The 19,147-nt window shown below is 39.6% G+C and overlaps 1 protein-coding gene across 1 annotated transcript in view; it reads right to left on the bottom strand.

Annotated features, from left to right (window-relative positions):
* The window catches only part of CELF2 (CUGBP Elav-like family member 2), a gene marked incomplete at its 5' end in the record, with an annotated part of 370,631 nt that extends 359,532 nt beyond the window's left edge, over nucleotides 1–11,099 (bottom strand). The window contains 1 exon segment of the mRNA XM_021384356.1: nucleotides 11,011–11,099. Within this exon segment, the coding sequence (XP_021240031.1) occupies nucleotides 11,011–11,063 (53 nt within the window).

Genomic DNA, 19,147 nt, shown 5'->3' with positions numbered 1-19,147 from the left:
TACCTTGCTCAAAAAGTAATGCCTCCTATTTAGTTCCATGGAAACTACAACAGCGTTATAACATAATTGATGGAGCAAATTCACAACTACACAACACTGTGTTTTCAACTTAGTCGCCACCATTAGCTGATTCACATGGATGAGCTGATCAAGACACTCCTCATTTCATGGTGTGACAGCTGTGCATAGCCATTCAGAATTTAACTCGTCTTTCACATTCTTGTCATCACTGTTGAAACGCACCACTATGCTCACATCCACTGTTTGGTCTCCATAAACATTCAGCAAGCATTAATGAGTGATATCTTTTCTGTGTGGAGGAACTCAGTGACACACCTTTGCCTCATACATACTTCCATATCAGATGCTATTTTGTCAAACTGTCCCTCTGCTGCCATCTGTCACATGGCAACAAAATGCAATGGAATATTGGTGGCAAGGTTCAACCTCTACTGTCATACCACCACCACCTGCCTCTGATGTGCCGAGCAAAAAATAAAATAAAATAAGAGGCATTACTTTCGGAGCAACCCTTGAAATTTACAATAGAAAATGTTGCTAGAGAGTGTATATTGAAGTTATGGAACCTCTTTGTAAAAAAGTAACTTTGTTTTTTCTCTAGATTGTGGGCATGGAGGACATAGACTGCCTTTAAATTTTTATGCCCCATGGGCATTTCTCTCATAAGAGAAGTTCTCAAAGAGCACATGAAACAGTGATGTTGCCAGTTTTGAGGCATCATGTAACCAGATTCCGGAGTTGCACTTGTAAGACCTGTATACACAGTGTAAGCTCTCATTAACCACAGATTTAAAGAATTTCACAGCAAACAAAGCAACTTACTGACCACAGATGTAGCTTTAACGTTCAGCAAACAGCTGGGAGGTCTGAACTAAGTGTAAGAGCAGTCCCAGAGCCGTGTAGAGAAGCCTCATTGCTCTGGGTTAAAAATGCAAACTGCCTTACCAGGAATAAAAAAAAAAATCTGCTTGCGAAAATCGCAACTAGCTCAAAAGGGTAGCAGAGAGATTTTAGTCTGATACAGCAAACTTGGTTTCCCCTATCACCACTTCCCAGTGACTTAAAGTTGCTGCGCAACTTACATAGTTGGTTTACACACCCCGACTGCAAACTAGGATGTTATAGGTTCAGATCTGTTGAAAGATCTTGCTAAATTGAGTAGCTTACTTGAATGCTGACTGAAAGAGCAAAGAGATAGGTCAGTTATTTCTTTTAAATAGGCTTTAAATTTCTAGTTATTTTTTCCCTCTAAGTTAATCTTATTCCCAAGAGCCTTTTAGAGTCTAGACTTCAGACAGAATAAATCTGGTCATCAACAGGCTGGAAGTAATTCATACAGTAACTGCTCTGAACAAGACATTTTTTCACCCATTAGATCTAAACATTTTCCATGGAAGAAGAAAGATGTCAAGTCTTCTCCAAAACACACAGGTCCCAGCTCTCAGATAGTCTAAGCCAGAACAACTTGCTCCAAGGTACACTGTCAGTTCATGTCAGCTGGAAATCTAACTCCAGAAGTCACATAAAATACTGTCTCAATTAATTCCTCTTGGAATCAATGAAAGTTTACGTCAGCGTTTAAATACTTTTCTCCCCATCATCCTATTTGAGACCTTTAATACCTTTCTCCCCCTTCCATAATCTTTCCCAGGGCTCTGCCTACAGAAATCCTTTATTTTGGCATGTCTGGATGAAACTTGACACTGGTCAGCAGCATTCTACAGCTCTTGCCAAGGCCAGTTTTTCCAAGAAGGAACAAGTCCAAGGTCTACAAGGACACCCGCCAGCCTCAGCAGTGCCTGTTGCTGGTGGGATTGCAGTTCTTCCCTAAAACCAGAGTGATGGAAGGGATGTCCACCAAGTTAGCATACACGCCCAACAGCTCTACTGACTGAAATGATCAACTCCATAACATGGGTCATACATTTTCCTCTCAAAGGGATTCTCCTGTAAAGCCAAGCAAACCTCCTAAGGATTAGAATTCACCTTTGGTTAACATGCTCTAAGCTCTTGCTTTCTTCAAGTAAAGATTAATTACAGTGCTAAAGGTTGAGAAGTGATGTTGTGTCCATCCTAAAAATGCCTGAAGGTGAATTTAGTTACTATTTGCAGAACCAGAAAGATTCAGCTTGAGATCTGCCAATGGATCAGCCACTGCCTCCAGATTCAGGATGAGAGTAATGGGAGATGCAGTGTTGGGGTAACGATTGTACATCAACTCACTTGTATATTTACAATCTGTTTTGTATGGAGAAAGACCTTTAAATCCACATATATTTCAGAACTGTAATGTCCACAGCTTTATAAAGACTCAATTGGAGCCTTTTCTATAACACTTAACTGTTTTCTTTGAGACCTGGAAACAGAGAACCCTATTTAAAACTAAAACTCTTTAAACTAAAGAAAGAAGTTAACCCCTCCCTGCTTTACTTTCCCTCACAAACTTGCGTGGAATATACATAATCAAGCTGTTCAAAAGAATGTTTTGTCACAAGAAGTTAATAGATAAAATTTCCAGTCCCACCTAAGTTCTGGCTCCACTGATCTGCTGCTGTAATACATAAACATTCCCTGCAGTTCAGGTGTGTTCAGCTGAGAATCAGTCCTCCACTACTGAATAATGCCATAAAGTTACGTGAAGATGGAAATTCATCTTCTAACAGGTGGTACAAATAGTCAGTATGTGTAAAGCTTTTTTAGAGAATAGCTAACTCCAAGACAGTTTAGCTTGAAATCTATTATAAAATAATCTAGCACAACTGACACAATAGATTTTTTCCAACAATCTGAAATCCATACATTCAACAGAAGAGAGACAGTACAATTGTTATGAAAATCGCTGGAGCCTCCTAATATTTCTACCTTTAGAAGATCTTAAAAATTAAGTCTTGGTTTAAAACAAATAAATACATAAAAATCAGCATCTGCTGATCAACAGTGGTCCAGTAAGCACAGTGGTACATTAACAAGAGCTTGGAACCAATTGAAGAGCAAATGTCCTGTAATGAATTGTCAAGTCTGGACACAGTGGGTGCATCAACTTTATCATAAGGAATAAAAAAAAAAAAAAAAAAATCTAAGGAGCCTGTTCCACTAATGATGAGGCAAAGAAATACATACAATCAAGGAAAAAGTATCTGAAAAAAGTTACATAAAACCATAACTTTTATGGGAATTTTGTTGTTTAATGAAGGAAAGTTAGTGTATCATCAGTAAATGCAGGTCCAGCTGTTCATATAAAGGAGGTGGGATGGTAACATTTAGGTTACACTAAGAGGTTGTTTATTTTTAGTACCAGAAAGCATTTTTTTCCACAAATAATAGAGCTCCTGAAGTCTAAACAGCTTCCCTGGGTGATGGTGATACCCATCAGACAACGTCCACAGGGAACAGTTGGATCATTTTCCTTACGCACAAAAAATTCAGCTCCTGCTCAGGTCAATCAAAAGAAAATCCTCAGGCTCTTGCAGAGATCCAGCAAAAAGACTACAAATATCCCCAGTATCACGTTCCTCTGGTCCGTGCTTGGTACAGCATCTCGTTCCTTAATGAATTCCTCTTGAACTGAACAAAGCCTGTTATTTAGACGATGCTGTAATAACAACTGCTAGAAAAATAAGTACTAAAAGGGTTTCACTGCCCTAATTACACCTGACACAGGCACAGTGGGTACGTATCCTACCAAAGGCCAGGAAAGTGCCATGTAGCCTGGGTATCTCTGAAAGAAGGTGATGAACCACAGGTGAGTAGAGCTGCATTTCTGCTGATGGGAGGGGGGGTGGGGGAGGTTGGAGGGAGAAATAAGAAAATTAAGGAGAGAAAGAAATGAAGCTATGACAAGTTATTCGCACTGGCATTTATGAGACCAGAAAACAGCAGCTATGTAGAGAAGGAAATGCATACAAAGGAGTGATGGAACTTGGATGAGTGGATGGTGGGAGCATTCTTAAAGAAGAACAGTAAGTGAGCTTACAAATTCTTATAAAGGTTTAGTGAACAGAAGAATTAAGAAAAAAAAAAGAGAAAAGAAAAAAAAAGGAAAATAAAACAACAAAAGTAAGTAATTTGCCATGGGGTAAATCTCAGACAAAGGATTCACTTGTAGATTCCATGCTTCTACCAGCTTCAGCCTAGCAACTTATTGGAAAAAGAGAAAGCTGTTGCACCTGGGGGTATTTGAGTAATTGTCTGAGGAGTTGCCTAGCACAGGCAGAAATACTGAGGAAAGGGCATAGAATTACTTGCTCTCTAAAGAGTTAAGTTCTAGTTTCAATCAGAAGTTATTTTTATGAGGGCAGGCGTTAAGAAGCCCAGCCAAAGAGTGAATCTTCATTGCTGTGGCATCTCTGTGGATAGAGCTGTATGCCATGACAAGTTTATAGATAAGACAGGTATTAACAACTCTATTTTACTGGTGGGAACTGAGGCACGCTGAGATTAAGTAACTCATCCTAACTGTCTGAAAGTCTGGGGAAAGCCTGAATTACAACCTTATCTTTTGAGGCATAACGTAAGTTCTACACAACCTTTCCTTTTACAGAGTAATTTCCTTCTTATTTTAGATCCACTGAACACAGAACTAGACAAACCTTAAGATTCACAATGGGTTAGTTACAAATTGATGCAGAGATCTAGTTTGTACTCTCACTGGCTATCAAGCTGAAGACAGTGAAATGGTAGATGAAAGCAAATACAACAAAGTAATGTGTGTAGGAGAGGAAAACCCTGATTTTTTCTGCATCTTATAACATGTATATCCTTGTAACTGAGCATTGCTAATCACTAGTCAGAAATTAAATTTTGGAGTACAATAGATGCAGAAACAACATGATCTTCCTGCCCTCCAGAGAAAGAAGACTGAATTCAACATCTCAAGGCCTTAGGAGGGAAACTGAGCACTGGCACAGACTGCCCAGAGAGGTTGTGGAGTCTCTCCCTCTTTGGAGATCTCCAAAGCCATCTGAACATAAGCAACCTGCACTGGATGTCCTTGCTTGAACAGGTGTTGGACCAGATGGACCCACATGTCCCTTCCAACCCCAGCCATTCCACAACTCCATGAAAACACTTCAAACAGCTACAGTATGTCCCCACATATGGAAGCAAGACAAAAATCACAACTAAAAGAGCCCTTCCAACACATTGCTTTGTGTTTTTTAGATGTAACCAGTGATTCAAACCACAGAATTTCTTTGCTGCAAGGCATTGTGGGTTGGTTCAAATTTAAAACTGCAAAAAACACTAAGAAAACTGCAAAAAACACTAATTCAGTGAGGAATCATTCATCAAGAAAAGAAAAATCACTGCTTATGTAGTCCCTGAACTGTAAGTCCCTGGTAGCTGGGATGAGTATGACAGCACGTTTACTATCTTACCCTCTTGCTAAACACTTGCATTACTGCTTTGGTAATTTTACATTACATGGGTAGAGGGTTAGGGCACTTTAAACAATTAGGCACAGGAGCACAGCAGCAGTAGTAAGTAAACCCCTTTGTAAAAGAGCATTCATTTGAATTGGATGGTTAAATCCCCAGTGAAGCACCTGGAAGATTTACCAACTCATGTCCAAATGAACAAGATGTAATGAGCTTGTATACAGGCTCAATATGAAAAGAGGATTGTTTTTAGTAAAATGGTAGAGAATAACCTCTTACTGAAAAGAGCTATATTGAATTTTAATCAGAGGAAAATAAAGACGCAAGAATAAATCTGCACAGGCTTAGAGAAGGACTAGATGACTTTCCCAGTCATCGACAATAGATGCTGGAGTGCGTTACACCCTAATCTGCTATTTTCTGTTATCTCTACTTTTTCGATCACTCCATATATCCTGCCTTTCTAAGAAAAGGAAAACAAAACAAACAAAAATAAACCTAAAAACACCACCAACCAAAAGCAACATGAAAAACTGCCAGTGTTGTCTTCTGCAAAGTACAGAGAAAACACATGAGATGAAAGTTATTAAAAACCCATACTCCAAGTTCGCTGGCCCCATTTTTTCATCCCAGTATTATTCACTGAAGAGTTGCATGTTCAAACTGGAAGCAGAGGAACCCAGACTATGTTCTGCTGCTCTTATTTTATATATTAGAGCTTAGTCACAGCATCCTCCTGTTCATTTTCATTTGTGTGATGACTTAGGGCTTCTGTGACCCTCACTAACATCCCTTTCAGTGCAATCTTGTATTTTCAGAGATGTTAACTGGAAAACCATTTCTAAAATGTGCTTTTAGTTATGGTAAAATTCACACACCCTCTTTTTGCACTTTTTTATTTAAACAAGCATATTTTGGCAATTATTAGGGAATTTGTATTCTCCACTGATGTCTAAAATTCCATTATTTGTATTTCATCGTGGCGATGGAGTCCAGCATTATGTCCCAGAACCAAACATTTGGGACTCTATTAGTGTTGTTTTTGAGGAGTGGGTGGAGAACATTGTTCAGGTCCTTGGAGTAAAGCATGTAAAAAAATTTTTTGTTCCTTTTCTGAATAGCAGTTTGGTGTTCAAGACCCATGTACTAAACCAGTCCACTCAGACACAGAATACAACAGAGGAAGCCTCACCATATCACTACTTTTGCTGACATAGAAAGCCCACAGTGAAAGCAGTAACAGGATTTGCAGTGCTAGAGTTCTCTGATGTTGTTGTTCCACGCCAATAATTGAATTTGAGCCATTGCATGTGTCTTCTTCCCTACTTCCCCAACTTTGTACCTTGAAGCTATTTAACCTATTTTATTTCACAGGTAACCATAGGAGGCGTGCAAAAGGAAAGGACCTTTTTCCGCAACAAACTCATAACACCAACACAACAAGGCTGAAATTGCTCCTCCAGGCCTGACTTGCCAAGCATGGAAGGCACTTTTGTACTTGAAAAGCCAAATGATCTACAGGTTGTTGGGCTGATAAGTATGGTGGGAAATGGAAGTCTGGAGTCATCTTCCATATACAAGGATATGTTCCCAATTTCACTAGCCAAGCTGTATCCACCTGTTCAGTAGGACTTCTGAAATTTGGGTCACTGGCATGGAGAGCATTACAGCAAGACTTGCTGCTTCACTCCTGCCCTTCAGATCTCACCTTGAAATTGCAAAGTCAAGTTAAAAAACTTTTTTTTTTAAGCAATAAGCCACAGAAATGTCACATACTTCTTCAGGGAGGAATGCAAAGGGGGGGCAAGATCTTCCCTGTGAAGGTAATTTGTGATTTACAGCATTGTATTTAGCCTTGTTGGAGCCAAATTAAGGGAGAGAAGCAGAGATGTGGCCTGGAGGGATTTTCTTTTTGTGCCTGTCTCTGCGAGGCTCCTGCTCTGCTCTTGCAGCTGCTGGGGCTCAGAGCGCAGGCTGCAGCTTCACAAGCAGCAACCAAAGCCATGCCTACAGAACATGAACCAAAGCCATGCCATGCCATGCCATGCGGAACAAGATCATGTCACAGAAGTACAGGGAGGGGTTGGGGCATGGAGTAGAGGTATCTCTAACATCAGAGCAGCTGGTCTCTTCCTCTTCTGCATGCTAGCAGGACTAGATCCCACCTTCCACATCACTTCAGAGCCAGATAAATGGGGTTTCTGAACACAGAGCGCAGACCCTTTGCTGGTATGGCTCTGAAGTCTTTTAAAAAGGCCTGAAATTTTGCCAAGCTCTCCCAGCTCCAAGGAGCCCGACAGGCACTGCACTTACTCCAGTCACACTATAGAGAGTAACAAAGGAAGATCACGCAGAAGTGTGTTAATGTCAAAGCACAGGTGTTATTCTGGGAACTTATCTGAAGAGAAACAGGAGGAAAAAAAAAGAAAAATCTGAGCTCTCACAGACTTACTTTCCAATAGCTTTAACATTCAGATCACTGACAAGAAATCCAATGAAAGAAAATATTTTCTGAAGTGGGTTTTGTTGTTTTGTTCTGCACACTAACCTGTGTTAAGAGGCCCTAACATGAATCTAGTCGGTGCCAAGATCTCCAGAAAGCATTGCACCTCTTGCCATCCCAACCCAGTCAGAAACAACAGAAGAGGCAGGCCAGATGTAACACTATATACACACCATGTATTTGTTTTAATACATAGAGTTTATGGTTTAAAACTAAAAGAAGGGAGATTTAGACTGGATATCAGGGGTACATTTTTCACTGAGGGGATGGCGAGTCACTGGTACAGCTGCCCAGAGAAGCTGTGGGTGCCCCATCCCTGGAGGTGCTCAAGGCCAGGTTGGATGGGGCCCTGGACAGCCTGATCTGGTGGGGGGCAACCAACTCATGGCAGGGGGGGTTGGAACTGGATCATCTTTGAGGTCCCTTCCAACCCAAGCCATTCTATGATTCTATGATCCTCCCAGTTAAGCAGGTCTCAAACTGTGACTACGTCACAGGACAAACTGCTAGGGATGCAGAAAGAAAATTAGACTGGGAATTTGCCACCATAGGACACTACTGTTGAGATTAATGCAATATTTGTAGGTCTTAAGGAATTACTTCATGCCACCTCTATTTCTTATAATTATTAACTGCCTTCTCCCTTGATATGAGGACTAGCCAGTAAGTTCAGAGGCATCAAACTGTCTGGAAACTGGTCTGGAGAAAAGAAACTAAAATGTGCAAGGACAGGTGGAATTGTCTCACAGTTGGCACCTCAAGCCATGAGCTGTAAGTTGACTTCCAGCTGAGTATTATTATTTTTACTATCAATGATCATTTCACTTACATCACACACTGCCTCTTCCTGCATTTTCATAGAATTGTAGAATCATTTGAGTTGGAAGAGACCCTCAAAGGTCATTTAGTCAAATCCCCCTGCAAGGAACAGGGACACCTACAGCTAGATCAGGTTGCTCAGAGCCCCATCCAGCCCGACTGAAGATATCTCCAGGGATGGGACATCCATCACCTCTGTGGGCAACTTTGTTCCAGAGCTTCATTATCCTTACTTTAAAAACTTTTTCCTTAAATCTAATCTAAATCTCCTCTTCTTTAGTTTGAAACCATTTCCCCTTGTCCTATCACAACAGATCCTGCTAAAGAGTTTATCCCCTTCTTTCTGACATCCCCTCCTTTAGATACTGAAAGGGGCTTTTAACCCTCTGCATCCCACAGTTATCACTACATACAGATTTGCTGCTGTGATCATACACAGTAACTACATAAAGAAGTGCTATGTAAATTGATTTAATCTCATCCATGATGTACTCCGTGTCTGTACATCCCTAATTTCCAGGTTCACACACAAAGTTGTTAAACTTCAGTCACGCTTTAGGGAAAAGAACACCAGGGAGATATGTCTGCTCCAGTCATACAAACACGTCACTTTTTAAAGAAAACAGGATTGTTTGAAAGAGCAGCAGTCTCTCCTCCTTAAATCACTTCAGCTTTCAAGTCCTCTGTGTCATTCCTCTCTTCGGCAAAAACCTGCTATCACCTGACTACACTAGCAGAGGAAACAGAAGTTATCTCCGAATGGGATAGACTTTTAAAGTAATTCCTAGAATAGCTTCTTCTGGAGCACACACGCAGCAGACAACACATATGGAGCTCTGCAAAAGCACTTTCCTGGCATTCACTCGCAGGGGATGACTCACAGGAGTCACTCGGAGCGCAGATCACCCTGACGTGACCACCCTTCCCCTGATGCCACTCAGACCCCTCTGCTTGCAGCACGCCAACCTCTATGCTGAGGTTTCAGACGTCAAATAGAAACGATGCGCTGACGGTCTCAAATGACTTAACAAGAAAATTAAAAGCCAAATCTGTAGTAGAACTGCTCAGCCAATTCTCACACGGCACAGGCGAGCAGAAGGGATCCTCACACACGCTGCTGCACACAGGCTCAGAAGATGGTCAGAGAAATTTTAACTTCTGAAAAAAGGAAGCAAAACGCTCTGCGAAAAAAAGGGAGAAAACCTCAGCCTGTAAGTGGATGTCATGGTTTGATTTTGAGGGGTTGCTCAGCTGGAGGTGCATGGAGCCATTTAGAACCGTAGCAAGAACCTCCCTTATACTTCAGCGCCATAAAAAATTAAATAAAAAAAAAAATTACAACTCAGACACCCCCTCAAAATCTTTGCAATTATTCCCTTTAAAAATGCAAAAAGCACCACAAAACTACATTAGGTGCAGTTTCATGTTTTGCATCTCAGTTGAGAGAAAAAAACTTTATATTTAACTTATTTAACCAACTACATTCCCAGCTGTTTCCGTGAAGTCTCTGCAAACCATCTGCAAACTTTTTACGTGTCAAGGTTCTCAATCAGCAAAGCAGTGCAGTTACAGCAGCATCGAACACGGCCACTTAACACTGTAGAGTTTTAATATCTGCAGCAGGCAATAACAGTGTTTTTGGTTATTTTTCCCCTTTATCGCTTTTGGTGGTTTGAATTTATGTTTTTCACTATTCAAAGAAAAAAAAAACAGCACTGCTGAAAGCAAAAATCAGTAAAAACTTTTAAGTATCAAATACATTCATTGGGGAGACAAAAAAGTGGAAATTTCAACAACAAAATTAAAGAACAGACAAAAAAGTGGAAATTTCAACAACAAAATTAAAGAACAGAAAGAACATTTTCCCCTCCACACCCCCAACACTATTTCCCTCTACTTTCACACTGCTTTTTGCTGAAGTTTTCCACCCATTCTGCTGCACAGCACAGAAAAGAAAGCTGCGAGTTCATGCTGCATTTTCAACTGGTGTGAGCTTTTGCTATTAACTTGAATTTACAGAGCAATCTCTCCTTAAATTAAAAAAAAAAAAAAGTAAAAAAATCCACCCTTCCTCACTGCGCTGTAACACTGAGAAATACTATATCTTAAAAATCTCCCTCGAGTCTCTCTAAACATCTGCTTAAAGGTTTGCTGTATCTTAAAAGGGCTCTAATTACCAGAAACTCCTCTCTTGCTTAAGCCCAGGGCTCACATTTCGATTATAACTCAAGCTCCAGTTAATTTAGGGCTGAACTTTAAAAAAAAAATGCAACGAAGAAAACATAGGCCTACCTTAAAACTTTCCAGCTTTTCAGAGGATCCAAGTCAGAGATTATAGACACCATCGTATCAATAATAACAATAAAAATAATAATAAAAAAAGAAAATGGCAGGGAAGCCTAAGCACAACAGCAGCAAGTACTCTACTCAGTGTGGGAATGACAACAAACCCAGCACAGCTCTTCCTCCTTCTCGAGCTGATAAGCACTTGTCCCAGCTTCTCTCCACCCCCAAAATCAATCTTGTGCTATATTGCTTCACAGTCCCAGTTTCATTTCTCCACCACTACCTTTTAAAGCCCTTGTAATCTGCTCCAACTGATCAAATGTGACCTTTTTGTAGCCCACTTTATTCCAAGCACAGCCCTCAGTTAAATCTCTCTTTATTAACACCGTCCTTCTTGGCTTTCTTTTGGAACAAACACAGCTCAGGCTTGAAGCCTCCAGTCTTTGCCAGCAATCATTTACAGATTACTGCAAGCTGCAGTCATCTCCTTTTGGGTATTTCTTCTACCTCTGAGGTTTGCCTCTTATATTATTTCCACGAGGATGGTGGGGGTCTCCCTTTCTCTATTTTGATGCCTTTAAAGGAGGGACATTGGAATGCAACTCCTCTACCACCCATCCCTCCTTCCCTTGTCTTCACCCCCAATCTACACACCCCCTTCTCCCCCCACAGAAAAAGCAGTTCACAACCCTTTGAATACAGCAGCATCTTTTTCTCCCTCCCTCTTTTCTCTTTAAAATCTAATAGACTTGATAGACTTGTAAGCTGTGACTGAAAGCGCTCTAATTTATGGCAAGACTGCTATTATGGTAGAATAATAAAAAGCATAATAATGCGAGGGCAGATATAACCTCAGTGTGTCTGAAAGGGGAAAAGGTGGCTGTGTAATTCCATTAAATCCGTTTCTTCTTTTTGTTGCTACTTGAAAAATAAATAGTAAAGCGTCCTCCAGATTGCTATGGTGATCTGAAAAGTTGTGTAACTGCTCTGCCAGTGTCTGTTTATTTAGAAAAATCTACATGATTTGCTTTTTTTCTTTTCCTTTTTTTAGTAACACGTTCTGACATTGTTTTCCTTGCTTTTGAAAACTTCTCTTCTGCATTTTTTCCTTTAAAGATTTTCATTTTTTTTTTCAATTCATCCTGCAAGTGATTGTACCCTTTTCTTGAGCACCACCAATTTTGTGGAATTTCTGGAAATCCTCAAATTAAAATTCTGGGGAAAAAAAAGAATTAGCAGAGTAATGTCTTCTAAATTGTGCGATCAGAACCAAATTACCCCAAACTACAGATACTTCCACTTTGCTATTTATAGTGGAGACATATGCTCCTTGTTCTTCCCTACCACCAGTTCTTAAAAAAAAATAAAAAAATAGTTAAAAGCAGCTATGTATGTTAAAATGAAGGAGTGATTTAATGGCCACATGAAAAATCTGGTAGTGGGTGATATCACAAACTCGTGAAAGCATTACAAAGTATATAACAAAGCACGATAAACTTTGGAGTCTACATTAGGTCTTCCACCACCACCTCCTTTTGGTGAGATGGAACCTGAGTTGTGCTTTCAGGATGCCCTCTGCTGCTGTAGGCAGAAGAACTTCCCATTGCTGGTGTCCCTGTGGTACAAAAGCAGCACAATCTGCCCTTGAGAGAAGATGACCCTGTTCCAGAACACTTTGTGACCATTTTATCTGCCAGGACATAGTGGTATGGGGCCCTATCCTCAGATTTTAGCAAACAAGGCTTGAAGTTCTGATATCTAGATTTTACATCCTCCCTGGGCAACAACTTTGCTTTGTCTTTGAGGTGTGTGGTAAGGATAAGGACAGCAGGGACTGCTGCTGGTGAGACTGCAGGTACAGATCTGGGGGTGTGAATAGCCGGGGTGACAGATGCTACACCACTCTCTTAAAATCATTGTGATTCTCACCTGGTACACACATGCCTGAGCGCTTCGTCAGAAATAAGGGTTGTGTCAACACTTTGGGGATCTATAGTTATTTACCTACATGGCTTGGATACTTGCCATGGAAAATGAAATTCAGTTGCCACTTGTCATACGATTCTTTGTGGAGCTGATGAAACATTGATTGTCAGCTTGGGACACAACAAAGTTTGTCCAAAAGTTTGTAAGCCACTTTTGCACAGGTTAATCCTTACTTGAGGGCAGGAAGGATGTGATTAGTTAGTACTCTATCTATGCTTTTTTTTTTTTTTTTTTTCCATTTACTTGTTTTAGAACTAGATCCATGTATTTTCTGATTTAAACTTTTTACTGCAAGTTTTCTTTTCATGAACAGGCTCAAAGTAGCAAACTCATCAAGTATGCAAACAAAAAAAAATAATTAAAAATGCCCCATCCTGTCACATCCCTTTGGCAAATCCAGTTTTGATCCTTGTCACATCCTGTCTGGGTGCTGTTGCACATCAAGATGTGAAGGGAACAATGATGCTCTCCCTTTACACCTACTTAGGGTTACATTTATTTCAGTTTCTGTACTGGACAGGAGTGAGTGAGAGCTGCAAGGGTGAGAGGCATGAAGGCTGGATGCTTCTACATCTGTAGCCTTCAAGAGGTGGATGCACATGGTAGAGGACCACTAGGGGTAATGTAGATGGAAAAACCAAGGCCAACAGAAACATCTTGTCCCTGTTCCCTACTTCAGGACACTGTAAAACTTGGCCAGAGCTTCATTGAGATGCTGTGTGTCTTAGCTGTCCACCCAGAAATCCAATAATCTGTTTTCATGTTAAGAGTTTTCTTTCTAGCAAGTGTATTTTATACTTCCTATAGACATATTTTTCACAGCCATCCCATGGAAAACGTTCCATTATTTTCTTCCAGTGTATCTGTATGAAAACAATAAAGTAGGGGTAAGGAATCTTGCTTTCTCATTTACAATTATTTACCATTATTTTTATAATTTTTGTCTTAAACTTACCATCTCTGGAAGGAAGGCCAAGTCTCTCTCTGCAAGACCTGGCCTGCATTTTGCCAGCCTTTCTACCATACTGAAGAAAGCAACTATAAGCTTTCTAAAAATAAAACTAGAAGATTAAGTTTAGCACAGAAAAACTTGTGACAGGCAATGGATTTTCCAAAACAGCCTCACTTATTTCATACAGCATGTAGCTATAGTAGGAGAAAACAAATAAAACCCGCTGTAAAATTGTTTTAACTCTTGTGCTCTCATCTTCTAGCTTAATTTTTTTTTTTTTCTGTTTTGGTTAAGGACTTTGTCTTCAAAACTTTTATTTTGTGCTTTAAGTGAAGACATTCTCTCTGATCTTTAGCTTGTTTGCCAAGAAAAAGGCAGCACATCTGTGAAGTATTACTTAGGCAAATTTATTACGGCTCTGAAAGTTTCCTCTACCTGCTGAAATCCTGTGCATTGTATAACTTGGGTCTCACATGCCAAAACACGTCCCACCAGCGAGAGCTTAGAAATCCTTGGTTAATATGATAAAGAAGTACAAGCTTTCCAAGATTTTGAGTCATGTTAAAGTAAATATATATATACTTCTGAAAACAGTATTCGTATATACACACACATACACAAAAGAATCTCTAAGCAATGTCATCATCCTTAGTTTAGACAGCTGCAGAGCCAAAAAGTTCCAGATCAGCTAGCTACAAACATTTGAAGGTCAAGTACAGGACAAAGCATTTAAAAAAAAAGCATAAGCAATGATGGCTACTGAGCATTAAAAACATTCTGTTATGTCACAAGATTTGTTTTCTAGATGTTTCTCTGTGAGAAACCTACTGAGTTGGGGACTTCGTAGTGTAGGGAAGGAATATAAACCAAGTGTAGTAAGTAGTTTGGGTTGGTTATTTAACCCTCTTTCAAAGGTGTTATCTCATTCAAAATAGTTTAGGAGCCAAGGAAGGTCTGCCAAAGCACAATTTTTTAGTCAGGATGCCCAACAGCCAAGTTATCAGGAAATAATAGCAAACTAAATAACTTCTAACTGCTTCCCAACACATATTTTCCATCGCTCATCATCTCATCTCTATTGCTCTTTCATATAAAGTAATATTAAATTATTTGAAAGAAACACTGCTCTTTTACCAGGAAAACCTCACTGTCCCTGGGGAGCCTGTTGTTAAACAAAAGCTTATATATTAAAGAGTGGCCTCAAACTTCAGGACTGCTGTTCTGGGCTGATAAAGTCTCTTATCCAGACCTGTCTCATGCTGTCCCTCTCCGCCAGCATTGCCACCCCCCTGCCTCCCCTTCCAGTGCCTGATACTTTGCATTTTAAGCAGTGTAGTGACTAATTGAAAACGCATTCCAGTGCTTTACAAGCAGCTTTTCCTTTTCTGCTGACTGGCCAAATGTTTTAAAGTTGGCAAGATGATGTTTAAACTTGGGAACTCAGGCACATATTCATGGCCTGGATGGGTGAAAAAAATCTGGCTGAATATAAAAATTCTGTTAAAAAAAAAGTCCCACTGCTAGAACTACTATTAATAAATACTAGTATTACATATCTTTAAAGCGAGTCCATTCTCCCTGGCAAAAGACATGATCTGGGAGATGAGAAATTTTAAGTTTAAGAAATGCACAAAGTCATGCACCAGCACTTGAACACAACCAGAGAAAAAGCAGTTACAAGCAGGCATATATCCAAATGACAGTTGCCCTTTGGGAAAGAGTACTGTAACCAAAACACCCTGGAGACAGTCAGTAATCTGATTCACAGCCAGTCAGTGGCCAGAGTCTGGGATTCGGGGCATCTTATCACACAGAGCAACTCACAAGTTGGCTTCATCCAGCTGCTGCAGAGATTTAAGGATTTTGTTTCTTTGCTAAACAGCTGGCTTGGTTGTAGAAAGCCCAAATTTTAACAGTTAATCGCTAATCTTGAATTACATAAATGTGTCTCATACTGATCAAATTCTCACTTTTATGAACTCTTCAGAGACAAACTTTCCTGAGATGTGGTTTGTTGTTGTTTTTTTTTTTTTTTTAAAGTATACAGATTGTGATTTTAATGGATTTTCAAGTACTTTCATGTTTTTGCTCATGACAACTGCTACAATAAAAAGTCTTATGAACAAAGATGTGCTTTGTGCTTATTCACCTAGCAGAAAATGACTATTATGGCATGCTTTATTATGGGAGAAATGCTTTCCAGCCGCTCTGAAGAGACAGCCTTCCACAAACTCCCATCATCCTAATTTTTGAAGGTGTTTGTAGTCTAGTTTAAATGGCATATGAGCCAAACATTTATGTCCTGTGGTAAATTTCCCTTTATTGACTAGCAGGAGAGTTGTTTCATTCTGTAGCATTGGCAGACCAAGAGCACTTCTGTAGTCCAAGGCAGGGGTTGCCCTTCCTAACCCAAAGGAAAGAATGAAAGGAAAGAAAAGCTCCTTGTACTTGCCAGACATGTTCAAAGAGAGCTACTTGCACACCCCAATCTGCTCCTTTCATTCCTTTCGGGGGAGTCATGGGTCAAATTTGGAAAGGAGGAAAATAGCCGTTGTTAACCCTTCCAGTGCTGCAGTAGGCTGAAATGCCAAAGCTGACGCTGTCTTTTCATTTCCATTCTTTTGGTGTCAAGTCATAGAGTGAGCACCAAGAGATCCTTATGAATCCTTATGAAAAGGTTATTGTTCACACTGCCTCTGTAATGCAGTCCAGAAAACAAAAACTGAGGTAATGACCTTAATAACTGCTTTGTTGTGAAGGCTGTGTTTTCACATGGACCACAGCTGCATTTATACAGACTGAATTTCATCTCATGCAGTGCTGAAGAATAAATCTCAGAGTAATTTAATTATGCTGAATGCATACAGTAAAATGTCTGGGAGAAGATTTCAAAAGACAAAAAGGACAATTAGTGCCCCATATCCTTATGTGTTTTAAATAGCCTCTTCTAATATTTACCTCTGGTATTCTATCCATTACAGGAGTTCAGAAAAAGGGATGGTTATCAGTGAGGGACTAGATGGAGATATTTAGCTAATTCGTCTTAGTCTTCTTGACATTGAGAAAAGTATTTTTTTATGTGTGTCCTACTTTCCCATCTGGGAGGGACGGATACCACCCTAGCAATCCACAGAGCAGAACACGAGGAACTTAGAAGACAAAAAAATTGGCAGCTTTATGAAATTCCCTCCTTTCCAAGATTGTTTTAAGTCTAAATCAACTGAAATACTAGTCCATCATTCAGTGTAAAAGAACATGGTCTGTTGAGACAGATGGCTTCTACAACTTCAAAAATTTAAGAGTTGATGTAGCTAAGCTAGAAACCCCTGAAGCTTTAAATAATGGTCCCCTATATCATAGTCTTTACAAATAAAAGTAATTTCAAAGCTCTGAAGTCCTAGAAGGAAATAAAGGGAAAATAGCAAAAGGGAATAATGATGAAATTAAGAAAATGTTGAAATAAATCCTCTATTTCATTAAGAACTTCATCTCCATGAAACTACAGCTTAAGATGCAATTTTGGAAGTACCAACCACAAACACGTACCTTGTACATGGAGCTTATATCCTTTAAACTTAGAGAGGAGAGACAAAGTCCCCAGTGACAGTATGCTTTGCTATTGACCTAAAGATAGTGACATGTAAGTAGGGAAAGAGAAAATGTTTTAGATGGCTGAGCAATCACATACATATTTCATATGAAGTCAGGGAGGAGCATTCCCTTAGCCTGTGTATGAACTGAGTTAGTATGGGCTGAGTTTATATCTGATGCTAGTCAAGAATCAAGATTTTTTGGACTTTTCCCTAGAATAAAAACACAACTGTGAAAGCAGTACAGGATAGAGTTTCCTAGTGCTGTTATTTCAAGAGTAGAGGGCTGTAGTTAAATTTAGGTTTAAAATGCAATTTATGCATATAAAAAGTTAACAAAAATTGTTCTTTTCCTAATCCCTAATTCAGAAAAAATTCTTTTTTTTCCCCCCTTAATTAAATACAATTACTTCCTCTTATCATATAAGGAAAAATGAAAAAAAAACAGTATCTTTTTTTTTTTCCTTCCCTATTTCTGATTTCTGGACTGCTCTTTTAAAATAAAGCGTCACATAAATGATCATTCATTCCCATGCTGGCTAATCCATTACTTCCTTCATCTTCATGAAAATTTTATATCTTTCAAAGCATTAATAGCTACTGTAGCCCAAATTACATTATTTATATACACAGCTAGTATTCACACATGCAGTTTGTTTACAACAGATCCTTTCCTTCTGTTCAAAAATATTGAAAATCTCATGTCACATTTTTCCTTCTTGCTAGCGTCTTCTACAAAAGCCGTAGCACTGTAGTGATTTTTCTCCCAGACAAGGACTGGGCTGTGATTCCAATAAAGACAAGCACTGGTCCCCATGTTGAAAATAAAACATTTTTATTATTTTCTAAACCTCGGGCATAAACATTCATTTCTTCATCTGACAAAATCCAACCAATAAAGACTGCAAACAGAGTTAGATTAATAGAAGCAGCTTTCTAGAACATTACACTGCCCTCTAGACACCGGATGTCTTGAAAATTACATTTTTGAATGGTTTGATCCATAGATTAGAAAGGAAAATATTCTTGTATTCTTATTTGGATGTTCAGTTGATGTAGCCTCAGCAGAACAGTACTCCTCTGGAAGCTGCAGGAGCTAACACTGGATGAAGCCTCCATGCCTGGATTGGGCTGGTTGCTCATAGCTCATGGGGTATTTGGGATACTCTCTGCACTTCAGAGATTCCTGGTGTGTTAAGACAGAACGTATCAGTGGATCATCTTGCAGATTGGATTTCACTGCTCTGCCACCTGACCAGAACTTGTAGAGGACTTGCAAATCAGTTTTGGCTGTTCCACATGAGCCAGGAAGGTGATCAGTCTTCATCTGAGATCAGGAGGGGGAGATACTGCTGTTTTTCATAGTAATTTGTTCAAATGATTTGTATTTCCCTCTTTTGTGGCTTTTCTGTAGATGGCACATTCTAGGTCTTGATATCATTATTCCTTATCCATATCCAGCAGTTTGAAGACTCAGTATCTTCCTCTTACAGGTTCCTACTCACTTTCCAGTCAACTTTCAGATACTGAAAACCTTCTTCCTTTCTATCATTTTCCTTCCTTCCTTCCTTCCTTCCTTCCTTCCTTCCTTCCTTCCTTCCTTCCTTCCTTCCTT

This window comes from Numida meleagris, chromosome 1 (genome assembly GCF_002078875.1).
Source record: "Numida meleagris isolate 19003 breed g44 Domestic line chromosome 1, NumMel1.0, whole genome shotgun sequence".
NCBI classification, from domain to species: Eukaryota; Metazoa; Chordata; class Aves; order Galliformes; family Numididae; genus Numida; species Numida meleagris.
Note: the sequence above shows the minus strand (reverse complement) of the source record. Positions and strands in the feature narration are given on the sequence as shown.